This window comes from Passer domesticus, chromosome W, assembly GCF_036417665.1.
Source record: "Passer domesticus isolate bPasDom1 chromosome W, bPasDom1.hap1, whole genome shotgun sequence".
In the NCBI taxonomy this organism is placed as follows: Eukaryota; Metazoa; Chordata; class Aves; order Passeriformes; family Passeridae; genus Passer; species Passer domesticus.
The window spans coordinates 16,640,075-16,652,918 of record NC_087511.1 but is presented as its reverse complement, the minus strand read 5'-3'; the positions used below and the strand labels follow the sequence as shown (position 1 = coordinate 16,652,918).

General features: G+C 42.2%; 1 protein-coding gene across 17 annotated transcripts in view; it reads left to right on the top strand.

The window, feature by feature from the left end:
- Positions 1-12,844, top strand: part of LOC135289113 (ubiquitin-associated protein 2-like) — a 196,901-nt gene that overhangs the window by 54,871 nt on the left and 129,186 nt on the right. For 16 of the 17 annotated variants that reach the window (XM_064402459.1, XM_064402470.1, XM_064402467.1 and 13 more), the window contains one exon: positions 11,731-11,785. The exons of the other annotated variant lie outside the window; for it this stretch is intronic. In XM_064402459.1, coding sequence (XP_064258529.1) covers positions 11,731-11,785 — 55 coding nt within the window. The remainder of the gene's footprint in view (positions 1-11,730; positions 11,786-12,844) is intronic. 17 annotated transcript variants of the gene reach the window in all.

Sequence of the window (12,844 nt, the reverse complement as noted above, 5' to 3'; positions counted from 1 at the left end):
CCAGGCATGGGCTCTGTTCAATCTCTCTCTCTGGTAGTTGGTGGCTACACAGATTGTTAATTCATTGCCTTCTGCTGGATTAATTTTCACCAATTTAGGCAAGAAGCTTCTGGGGTTTTTTGGGTTTTTTTACCTTTCCCTGGCATGGAGGCTTTTCACTGGCAAATCCTTTTGGCAACTTTTTTTGGTTTTGTTTTTTTTTTTTTTTTTCTCTGGCTCGGGGAGCCTTTGGGGCGGCCATGGTCAGTCTGAACCCTGGGAAAGACCGAGCCAGCAAAAGAAGGGACATCAAAATCCACCAGTTTTGCTTGCTGTGAGGAGGAAAACCAACACTAGAGGACCAACAGGTTTCCCATCTGCTCTGCTCCAGGCTGCTATGTGAACTCCTCTTCTGTGGTATTCACATTCTCTGAGCAGAGAGAGACTTAATTCTCGCTCACAGGATTTTTCCTGAAGAAGCACAGAGAGAAGAAAACAATTCTTATCTCTATTCTCTACGCCTGTTGTTTTGCACATGAAGTAAATTGTCAGTTAGATTCTGCTGAGGATTGTTTTAATTCCTTGGCCAATTAGGTCAAAGCTGTGTCCTATCTGTCTCAGACAGTCACAAGTTTTTCTTTAGTATCTTTTAAATATTCTTTAATATCTCTTTAGTATGTAATTTAATAAAATATTAGTGTAATATAGTATAGTTTTAATAAAACAATTGTTCAACATTCTGAATCAATAGAGTCAGATACCAATTGTTCCCAGATGTTGGGGTTGCCCAAAATAGTATAGTCTTCCCCTTCCCAGAGACAAAAGGGACCAGTCGCCATTTTGTTTTCCAGGCCACACAGTCAGCCTGTGTATTTTTCTTCCCTGGGCATTTGAGTTTTGTTTTTTTGTTCTGCTGTGGGTGTGTGGGTGGAGGGTAAGTTTCTGGGAGTTCATATCTAGCATTTATTCAATCATTTTCTCTGCCTTGTGGGCACCCCCCGTCTTTTTTTGGTTAATAAACAGTTCTGGTTTTTTTCACTTTCACCTGCTGGTATCAATTTCATTGGCAAAAGAAAAGGGGGTTATTGAAGCCCTTTCCCTTTTAGAGGAAATGCTCATTCCAGGGTGTTTTCTCCCAAAATTTGTCTACAAAACCAAGACAAAATAATAATAATAAAAATCTTCTGTCATTTCATCTGGTAGTCTTATCTGTTACACAGAATTAGGAGCTTCAGCTGCAAGTAAATAGGTGGCTGGTAATCACTACAGAACTCTTTTAGAAATGTTTCATGCAGAGCATGTACATGTTGGAATATAGGCATTGGATAAAAAAATAGGGGTCAGCTAATATCTTTGCAATGCATTGTCTCTATTTTAAGCTACCTAATGAGACTGGAGTTATTTTACTGACTGCTTTATAGGGGAAGATTTTCTGGGCCACTGTGTTACTTCTTTACTGTAGAACAATATAATTTAAAGAAATTATATGCACTGAAAATAGCAGAAATGGGATTGACACTGTGGTGAAAATATGATGTTCACTGAGGGGGGAAAACCCTGAAACTCAGTATTTCAGCCTTCGTGCTGTAGGTACTAGCCTTTTTAGGAGACAGCTTGATGGACTCTCTTGGGAGGCAGTCCTGAAGGACAAAGGAATCTGAGAAGGTTGGACATTCTTCAAGAAAGAATTCTTAAAGGTTCAGGAGAATGCTGTCTCATGTGCTGAAAGACAAGCTGCTGGGGAAGACTGCAGGCCTGGCTTAACAGAGGGATTTGGCTGGAAGCTGGGGGGAAAAAAGTTGATCACTCTTGGAAGAAGGGGCAGGCAACTTGTGAGGACTACAATGATGTCATAATGTACAGGGACAAAATGAGAAGGGCCAAAGCTTTAATATGGCTGCTGCCATACAAGACAATAAAAAATGTTTCTGTATCAGCAGCAAAAGGAGGGGTAAGGAGAATATCCTCACTTAAGTGCAGGGGAAAACATAGTGACAAAGGATGAGGAAAAGGCTGAGGTACTCAGTTCCTTCTTTGCTTCAGTCTTTTATAATAAGACCAGTTTGTTCTCTGGGTCCCCAGGCCCCTGAGCTGGCAGATGGAGACAGGTAGCAGAATGAAGCCCCCACAATCCAAGGGGAAATGATCAGTGACCTGCTACACCACTTAGACACACACAAGTCCTTGGGGCTGGATGGGCTCCACCCAAGGGTACTGAGGGAGCTGACAGAAGTGTTCACCAAGCCACTTTCAATCATTTATCACCAGTCCTGGGTTGCCATCTACAAGAAAGGTTGGAAGTAGGATCTGGGGCCTGTCAGCCTGACCTCAGTGCCAGAGAAGGTTATGGAACAGATTATCTTGAGCGCCATCATGTGGTACCTACAGGACAACCAAGGGATCAGGCCCAGTCAGCATGAGGTTTTGAAGGCAGGTCCTGCTTCACTAACCTGATCTCCCATGACAGGGCCCCCTTCCTAGTGGATGAGGCAAAGGCTGTGGATGTTGTCTGCCTGGAGTTTAGTAAAGCCTTTGACACTGTCTCCCACAACATTCTCCTGGAGGCACTAGCTGTTCATGGTTTGGCCAGTTGCACTGTGTCCTGGTTTAGGGCAATTTTGGGAGAAAACCTCTAAAGGGGTTTCCTCTAGAAAGCAAATTCAAGCAGCCCCTCCCCAACTGGTTAGGGGAAAAATATTTCCTTGGACAAAAGTGGAAAAAACTGTTTATTTCACAGGCAAAGCATTCACCAGCACACAAAAATGGACACTATTAAGCAATAAAAACTCTTGCCGCTCCAAAAGAGATGACAAAGTCAGAAAGTCCCCTTTGTGGGCTGTAGCTCAGCTTACTTAGTCTCTTATCAGTCCCTCTGGTGCAGGAAATGCCACAGCCCAGGCCCAGCCCAGTGGGCCACAGGTGTGAGCTGCTGGTGCTCTTCTGGGTGTTCAGTCCAGAGCAGGTTTAAACAGGTCCAAAGAAAAAGAAAAACCACAGTCCAGGGAACTTCTCTGCCTCAGCTAGCTAGAAACTAACTAAAAGCAAAGGAGCGCTCTGTCCTGCCATCTGTCTGTCCATCCGCAGACAACACAGTCCAGAAGCAGAAATGTGGAGGAGTGAGTGCAGTTTCTGAAAACAAACTCTGGGCTTCTTCTTCCCCCCCTTCACTCTCGGAACCAGTCTTAGAAGTGCAAAACTGATTTCTGGGCTAAACAGATGAATGGGGATACAAGCATCATAAAGTCACCCCAGGACACACTGTTAGCTGGGTAGAAAACTGGCTGGATGGCTGAGCTCAGAGAGTGGCGGGGGACAGAGTTAAATCCAGCTATAGGCCGTTCACCAGTGCTGTTCCCCAAGGCTCAGTGTTTAGGCCAGTCCTGCTTAATATCTTTATCCATGATTGCTTTAGAGGTTCGAGTGCACCCTCAGTAAGTCTGCAGATGACACCAAGTTGGTGTTGATCTGCTGGAGAGTCTAAAGGCTTTACAGAGGTATCAGGACAAGTTGGATCAATGGGCTGAGGTCAATCATATGAAGTTCAACAAGGCAAAGGGCCAGGTCCTGCACTTGGGTCACAGCAACCCCCTGCAGCACTGTAGGCTTGGGGCAGAGTGGCCGGAAAACTGCCCAGCAAAAAAGGACCTGAGGGTGCTGGTTAACAGCTGGCTGAACATGAGCCCAGGTGGCCCAGAAGGTTAATGGCATCCTAGCCTGTATGAGCTATAGTGTGGCCAGCAGGACCAGGGCAGTGATCATTCCCCTGTACTGGGCACTGGTAAGGCCACAGCTCGAATCCTGTGTTGAATTTTTGGCCTCTCACTACAAGAAAGTAGAAGTGTTCAAAATGCATGTGGATGTGGCACTTGGGGATGTTATGTTGGTGCTGGGTCAACAGTTGGACTTAATCTTGGAGGTATTTTCCAACCTTAATTATTCTGATTCTATAAATGGTTACTAGAGTACATGCATTATAATATGAAACTGATTTAATGCTTCTAGCTTTATGATAACTAACAAGACAAAATTATTTGAATTGTAATGTATATATAATAAATATCAAGATATAATATATTGAATATCACTTCAGTGTTTGCTTTGGTAATATGGAATACCAAGAATACGAATTTTCTATACTTACTGTCCTTATCTCTTTGCAAGGCTTAAACTTCTGTTACCTTAGTGTCTGCTGGGAGGATGGCTGGCTCTGTATTTCCAAAGCAGAGACCAGGACTGTTTGATTATTGTGTAGTCAGAAATAAGTGTGAATCTAAGGTGTTGCCTGCACTTCCAGTATGCGTTCCCTTACTGTTCTTAACCTTAAAGTGTCTTCACCTAATTAAACCTGTCATTGTGAAAATCTGAATTTCAAAATAAAGTTTCTGTGATGCAGTGGGAAGATTTAGGTCTGCAAGCTCAGCAAACTGGATTTTTTACAAATTAGGTTATTAAGTTAATGGAGTGCTCCAATCTGAGTTGTGGTGCTACACACCTTTTTCATGCTTCCATGTAGTGTGCATTTGTTTTGTGGGAAGAATAGTTGTGTATGAGATGAACAATTCTTTCTATGCATGGATGGTACCAGAGTGAAGTCTTGATTGTGTAATTGTAAGTGGTTTTAACTCCCAATGGGTTTTAGTGGAAACAAAATCTCACTCCCTGCTTAGGTTGACTTCTCTATAATTCATTCAAGAAAAGAAAAATATAAATTGAATAAGTGGTGGCTAATGTGAACCTAGTCAACTGAGGGATGTGTGTGTAATTTTGTTATTTGCCTGATTCCATTATTTGCTTTTGTGCTCAATATGCTGATTGATTGTAAGAAAGTCTATTCCTTTAGATTCGGTGGAAGATTTAATGAGCTACTGCCACGTCACTTGTCTTTTTGTCAGTATATAAAAATGTTGTTAGAAAAATTGGTGATTGTGAATTACCACAGGAAAAAAATTTTAGTGAACATTGGCTATTGTAATATAAATCATATCTGTGCATCTCTTTAGAGTAGTGTTAAAGCTATACTTTTTATGTTAAAAGCATAAACTGGCATTACTGCAGGGAAGAATTTATCTTGTCTGTCTCTTGGTACATTTGAACTTTATTAGAGGATTGATCTAAGTTTACAATTAACCATGCCAAAAAAATAAAAAGAGGGCAGGCATCATGGTAGCAGGGGACAACAGGGGTTTTGGTGGCTTATCCTTGTGTAAAGGTGACTGGTTTTCTGGCATTTAGCAAACGGGAAACTGGTTTGAAGAGCCAATACAACAGTGACCTAATAATTTTGTTTTCTGATGGTGGTTTTGTGCTCACTTACTTTTTTGACAGTATGTGCAAAGCTTAGTGCAGGAAAGAGCAGAGTTGTGATCACTAGTGAGAAACTTCTGTTGTAGTAGTTCTGATTTAAATGGGTTTAAGCTACTGTGGGATTGCATGCTCAGAATATGGGTCTCTGCTCTGAATTGTGTGAAGCCCTGTTTGCTCACTGACCTTTTAGTCACTGTTAAAAAGTAGCAAAAGTTTGGAAATACCTGATGGTCATTCACAGTTGCTTCCTGACTAAATTCTCTATGAGAGAAAGCTGTGTGCCTTTTAATTGTTTTAAGGCCATGTTTTAATTTTGGCAGTGAAGTAACTTTCTAAGCATGAGAATTTAAGACTATAGTAGTGATTTGATTGTGTCAGAGAATATCATCTCTTCCCACTGGCATCTTGCATTAATGAGTGTGAAAAACGCCATTCACTTGTGTTAACATTTTATAAGTTTAATAGCAATGAAAATAGTAATAACAATTAGGACAATAAGAATTTGGATAATCAAAGTTAGGACAATAAAGGACAACAAAAGCAAAGAATTATGGACGTCTGTGTGCTTTGCATTCTGCCACAAAAGCACGCTTTGCTAACAAAGTATTAACCCTTAAAAGCAATAGCCTATTGCATATTCATATATCTCATACATGACTCAAACATTCCTTTCAAACTAGGGGTGTTTCTGCTTAATTTCAGTTCCCCCCCCCCCCATCTTGTAAATCAATCGTCTTGGTCCCTAGAAGTCTGGGTTGTCCCGATAAGGAGGCAATCATTCTTTTCTTGGGATCTTGGTGTCTTGTTGCTGTTATCTCTATGCAAAGAATTTCTTGATTATCATATCCATTCCTTGAGCTAGTTACAAAAAGTATCTTACATCACATAGTTTCTATTTTAATACTATGCTAATAGCCTAAACACTATATTTACCACAGTATTTAAAAGAGATTAATACAGCACTACCTAAAAGACATTAATACAGCATAACTTTCCAACATAACACATATAGTATTTATTTTAATATTTGCGAAGAGCCAATCATATAATATCCATTTTTCACAATTACCATGATGTATGAGATTCTGTGTCAGGGTGGTCATTCAGTGGTAGGTACTCACTGTCCCATATTTTGAATCAGTTCTTCATAAGTCTTACAGATTTGAATTTAGTGCTAACCCTGCTGGTTTGGTACTGCTCTTTTGTCTTCACTAGAATACTTTTTATTGCATTTGTTGATTAAACTTAGTTTCAGTTTTGTCAGAAGGCATGGACACAGCTTTATGAAGTTAAGGGAATCTACTTGAAATTCAAGTTCAGGATTAACTTTTTATACCAGATCACTTTGAAAATGCCTTGCTGACTGGTAGTCTAAGACTGTGCATGGAGCTTCAGGAACAACATGATGTTTTTCTAGCAGTTCCTAAAATTGTTAGGAGTTCTTATTGCTGTTTTCAGCCAGTAGTTTATTGTGCCCATCCTGGTATGGTATCATACATATGCCTTGTTTACTAAAACTTCATCTTATATGTAATATGCTAAAGTTATTTTTTCAGACTTTTGCACTTGGGAGGATGAAGAGACTTCTTCTTCTAAAATCTATTTCTAATTTCATGTTAGCTATTCCAGCTACTCTCTTTGTACCTAATGTCTGCCTCACTCAAAAATATTTCTGCTTGACTGTTACTGATTTGCAGCTCCCAGTCAGTTTTGTAGTTGAGTTTGTAAAACAAACTTTTGATCTCTCTTCTGTGCATCATTAGTAAATGGTGTTTAATACTGTATTGATAGCTGTAGGAAGTACAGTGCTCCCAAGTAAACTTTTCTAGGTGGTTCTACTCTTTTAAGAAAACCAATATTTACTAGGCAGAAAGATAATCTAGAGTGCACTCACTTCTAAAGCTGCAACCCTGTAATGCCATGGATCAGTTTCCCAAATTGTGGATTTTAGGTGGGTGAAGGAGAGAAGAGCGGTAGAAGAGGTAGGCTGAGCAAGGAGGTTTAGAAGGCTGAGTTATCAGATGGGGACAGCAGGGTCTGGGACACTGTTTATGACAGAGCAAAGAGCACAGCTCCATGTGTGGGCTCAGTGAAGAGGGATGGCAACTGCCAGGCTGCACTTGTTACCCCTTTCCTAATCTCTGTCTCTTCTCTCCAGATGATTGTGAAAAGTGTCAAGAGGGGAAAATGGCCTAGTGTCAGACTTCATTCTTCTGTGTTCTTGTTGTTCTGCCTTGCTAGATGGAAATCCTTCCTCTTCAGGTTTACATGGTTGTCATCCTGTATAGAATAAGGGTAAACCCTTTAATCAAAATGTGGATAAAGCTATCCTGCTAATTTGATATTTCTAAGTTCTTGGGTTTGCATGGCAAGGTTTTGGCAGCAAAGGGAGGGGAGGACTACAGGGATGGCTTCTCCGAGAAGCTGCTGGAAGCTTCTCTTATGTCTGACAGAGTCAATGCCAGCTGGCTCCAAGACAGATCCACCATTGGCCAAGGCCAAGCCAAGCAGTGACAGTAGTAATGTATCAGATAACATATTTAAGGATGGGGTGTTGTGTCTGGTGCCCCATGTGTGGAGACGCGAGTTCTGACTCCATGTTTCAGAAGGCAGGTTTATTATATTATGATATATATTTGTCATGGTTTGACCCTGGCACAGTGCCAGGGCCCCCATGGCAGGTGTATTTCCAAAATGGTTACTGTGAGATGTGACCCGGAAACAGAACAAAGCAGGCTCCCACTTGGGGATGGAGGGAAAAACACAACACTTTATTAATTACAATATCTAAAAAGGAACACACACACAAAGCTAAGAAATGAAAACCCTCCAAATACATTCCTCCTCCCCCCCCCCCTTTTCTCCACAGAATGAAATAACAGCTTAGATTTCCACCCAGTCACCATCTCTCAGGTAATCAACTTCCAGTCCATCAGCACCCCTCAAATAATCAACCCTCAAATACATCAGGGAGAGAGTAGTCCCCCCTTGCACCATAGGCTTCCCCCAGAAACACAATTGAAACCTCCTGTGCTTCCGTGTCACTCATGGCCCCACCCAGAGAACATCAGCCCTTGTGACTTCTTCCCCCCCCATGTCCAGTGCTCTCACCACTGGACATGGGCCAGGACTGCTTTTAGGGTTCCCCATTTAAAGATGCTCCACCCAGTTCCAGAAGCAGCAGTCTCTCAACTTCGGGACACCAGTCCCCCCCCAAATTTCACCCCCTGGGGCCGAGGGGCCTCATGAACAGAGATCTTCCTCTCCACGGAGACAGAGGGCATCCCACACCCTCCTCAGCCATCTCTGTTCACGCCGCTGCTTCACTCTTGACTCCAAGGCATTGCCTCCCCCTAAATACAGTCTCTGGGTCACAGGAAACAAAACATGGGTCTGTCCATGGCCATACAAGAAAGAGTCCAGCCCAAGGCCACTCCATCATCTCTTCCCACCTAGGATTCTTCTCACCTCTTCCAGCTTTCCTCACGCTTGCCCATTTCATCTCTCATCTCTCTCTCCTCATTCTGATTCAGGAAGATCAGTATTTGTAAGGTTTCCATTATTCTATCAAGGGGTTAAAATCTTTGCCTCTGTCTGCCCAGAACTCCCACAGCTGCCGGGCACCTTCTCTCGCTGCATCCCCCGCTTCTGGCCAGCCATGCTGCCAGTACAGTCTCTATCACTCTCTCCCAGGGGGGGCTGCCCAGAAACATCCCAGGTCTCTTCCACCCCTGCACCTTTCGGGGCTCCGGCCTCCCTCCCCACAGGCCGCATGGCCTCACCCTCCCCCTCCCAGACACAGCTGGGCAGGGGAGGTGGTCAGACTCCACTCACCAACGTCGGATTCCAAAGAGGAAGTTTCTCTCAGAATGCTCTGCTTTTAACCCCTGTGTGTTCTCAGAGCCATATCCAAATCCCAGTGGCCACACCAGGTGCCCATTTCAAATCTGGCCACTGATTGGTTTGACCTCAGCTTTTCCAGAAACTCACTTCCGGGCCAAACCACGACAATATTATATTAAAATGATATACTGAAAAACTATACTAAAAGAATAGAAAGAAAAGGATTCATCAGAAGGCTAGAAAGAACAAGAATAGAATGCATAACAAAATCTTGTGACTGCTCACAGCCTCGACATAGGTGGCTGTGATTGGTCATCAAGTGAAAACAATCCACATGGACCAATGGAAGATTCACCTGTTGCATTCCACAGCAGCAGATAGTTATTGTTTACATTTCTCTCCTGAGGCTCCCAGCTCTCAGGAGGGAAAAATCCTAGCAAAGGATTTTTCATAAAATATCATGGCTACAATGGGGAAAAAAATATTGCACAGAAGTAATTGCATCCAAGGAAGAGAGGAGTGACAATATGTGAGAAACAGTGCTGGAGACTCCCAGGTCACTGAAGGAGGTGCAGGATGTGTTCCAGGTGCCAGATCTGAGATTACCCTGCAGCTCATGGTGAAGACCTGCAGGATGTCTACCTGCAGCCCATGAAGGTCCACAGAAGAGCACAGACCCATCTGCCGCCTGTCTAAGACCCCATGCTGGAGCAGGTAGATGCCCAAAAGAAGGTTGTCACCCCATGGGACGTCTGTGCTGGAGTAGGGTTCTGGCAGGACCTGTGGCCCCATGAAGAGAGAAACCCACACTGGAGTAGGTTTGCTGGCAGGACTTGTCACCCCATGGGGGACCCATGCTGGAGCAGCCTGTTCCTGAAGGACTGACCCTATGAAAGGGATCCATGCTGGAGCAGTTAATGAAGAACTGCAGCTTGTGGGAAAGACTCACACTGGAGAAGTTCATGAAGGACTGTTTCCCATGGGAAGGACCTCATGCAGGAACAGGGGAAGGACTCCTTTACCTGAAGAGGAAGCAGTGACAGAAACATGATGAACTGTCTGTAACCTCCATTCCTCATCTCACTGCACTGTTGGGGGAGAGGGGGTAGAAAATCGGGAATAAAATTAAGCCTGGGAAGGAGGGGGGAGTGGGGGGAAGGTGTTTTTAAGATTTTACTTCTCATTATCATTATCTTACTCTGATTTTGATCATAATTTCAAATAATTTCTCCAAGTCAGGTTTGTTTAGTCTGTGATGGTAATTGGTGAGTGATCTCTCCCCTGTCCATTTGTGATGGGGAGTGATAAGAGCAGTTTTGGTGGGCACCTGACCTCCAGCCAAGGTCAAACCACCACAGTATTTTAGCAGTCCAGAAATGTCTTTTAAAACATGGATAGTGAACTAGGGCAAGGAGGAGAACAAGTGGTGAGGGGAGGAAGAGGAAAGTCATTAAAATAGGAACTTTCTAAACTGAATTTGCCATGTCTTGGAGCTACTGTTTATTCAGTTTAGATGGTCCCCTCAAAATAAGGGGTAATTTTGATGCAAATTTGAAGCCTTTCATAGGTAATTCTGATGCTTGGACAACCAGTATATCAGTGACTTAGGATTATAACTTTTGTGTTCTGGCAAGCTTGTAGTTGTTCAGTGACTTTTTATAACCACATAATTTTGTCATTAAAATAAGCATCACTTTTTTCTCAGCAGCAACTCTTGTAATAGCAAATAATATACATAGTCTCCCTCAAAAAAAAACCAACAAACTGAAAAAGCCTCAGATACTGACGTTATAAAAAAGGAAAAAATTCCACCAAAACTATGTAGAAATATGCCACATGTAAGAAATAGATTCTAACAGTTTGCATAGACATGTGCTTTATGGATGGTTAAGTAATACAGAAATTTTCATGCTTTCTTGGCACTATGCAACATGCAAAAATAAAGCCATTCACTATATTAAGAAGCTTGTAAACTGAGGTTGGTAACCAAAATTTGAGGCAACAAATATTTGTTGTTGTTAAAATAGAAATTAATAATCTTGTGGGTGATAACAAGGAAGTTTGAATTGGATAATTATCATGTCAGTAGTTATGCTTAAAGGGGAAACAGAAGGAATGTGTTGGAACAGGTTGGTGAAAGCACAGGAGGGTAGGGATGGGCTGAGTCTGAGAAGGAAGCAAATGGAATATTTAAACTTTCTTCTCACAGATAAGAAGTGATGGAATTTCTTGAGAGATCAAGGTGTGCAGGGAGGCTGGAATTTTAAAGCATTTAGGTAAGAGGGAAAAATTAAATGAAATTTTGAACAATGTCTAATGATTTGGCAATAGCAGTCTCATGGGATGATTCTTTAGGTAAAGTCTTTTTCTTGGCATTTGGAGCTACTTCACTAGATACAGAAAAGATAGCAAAGAATTGCAAGTCCTACTGAAACAAAGTGTTATCTGAACTGTGGCTTACTTGCATGTGTTAGGGAAATTTGGCAAGTCAATTATATTTAACCGCAGTACTTTTTTTTCTTCAACCGTTATATTTTCTAATGTGACAGACTAGCAATTGGTGGCTCCTCTGCTGTTGCTATTAAATGGTGTTTTCTCTCCTAGGGTTTGGACGTGGCAGAGGGAGAGGAGCAGGGAGGTTTTCAACCCAAGGCATGGGGTAAGAGACACACAGAGCACAGATTTTGGCAAGGATCAAACTCACTGGCAATGTTAATTGACAGTGTTGCCACTGTGTGTCTTAATGTTGCTGTATGTTTGATAAACCTGTATAGATGCAAAAATTAAAAATGTCTTAGATTATTAATGGATTATTTTTGTCTTAAACCAGTATTTTTACCTAGACACACCTATACAAACCTAATGGGAGTTTACTCAATGTTAATATCTCAAACTTGGGGAACCCATTTGTACCTATCAGTAGCAGCCATCAGTAGTGTCTTGGAGACTGAAAGTTTTGTGTGGTGCATATAGTTCTAGGTCAATTTAAAAAAAATTGTTTCAGTGTAATGTAGAACTTTCAAGTTCTATATAAAACCAGAAAGACTAGTGATTCTAAACTGTCTCCTGTTTTTGAGGTTTCATGCTTTAGCTGTTTGGACGTACATTGACCCTAAAACAAAATCAAAAGAAGTTACTCAGCAGCTCTAAAGTTTGTTCTCAGTTTTGGTGGAATAACTTGCTTTATGAAGTGTAGCCTCCGCTACTTTCACTCAGTATTTGCCTTTAATGACATTTCATGTGACATCATTGATGTCATGATGAACAGAAGATTAAGTCTACTTTTCTGATAGTTCTTCTTGTTCATACTTGTAGATGATTGTCCTGGTTCAGGGCAAATTTGGGAGATAACCCCCAAAGGGGCTCTGCTACAAAAGCAGATTCAATTGGCCCCTCCCCCCCCAACCGGTTCAGGAGAAAATATCTCCTTGGAGAAAAAGTGGAAAGAAACCTGTTTATTAAACAATAGAACCCAAACAATATTAAACAATAAAACCTCTTGCTGCTTCAAGAAGAGATGACAAACTCAGAACAGTCCCCTCCCCGGGTTGCAGCTCGGCTCAGTCTCTGATCAGTCCCTCCGGGCTGGAAATGCCATGGCCCAGGCCCGGCCAGGGGGGCCACAGGTGGAGCTGACGGTGCTCTTCTGGGTGTTCAGTCCAGAGCAGGTTTGAACGGGTCCAAGAAAAAGAAATATTACAGTCCAGGGAATTTCTTT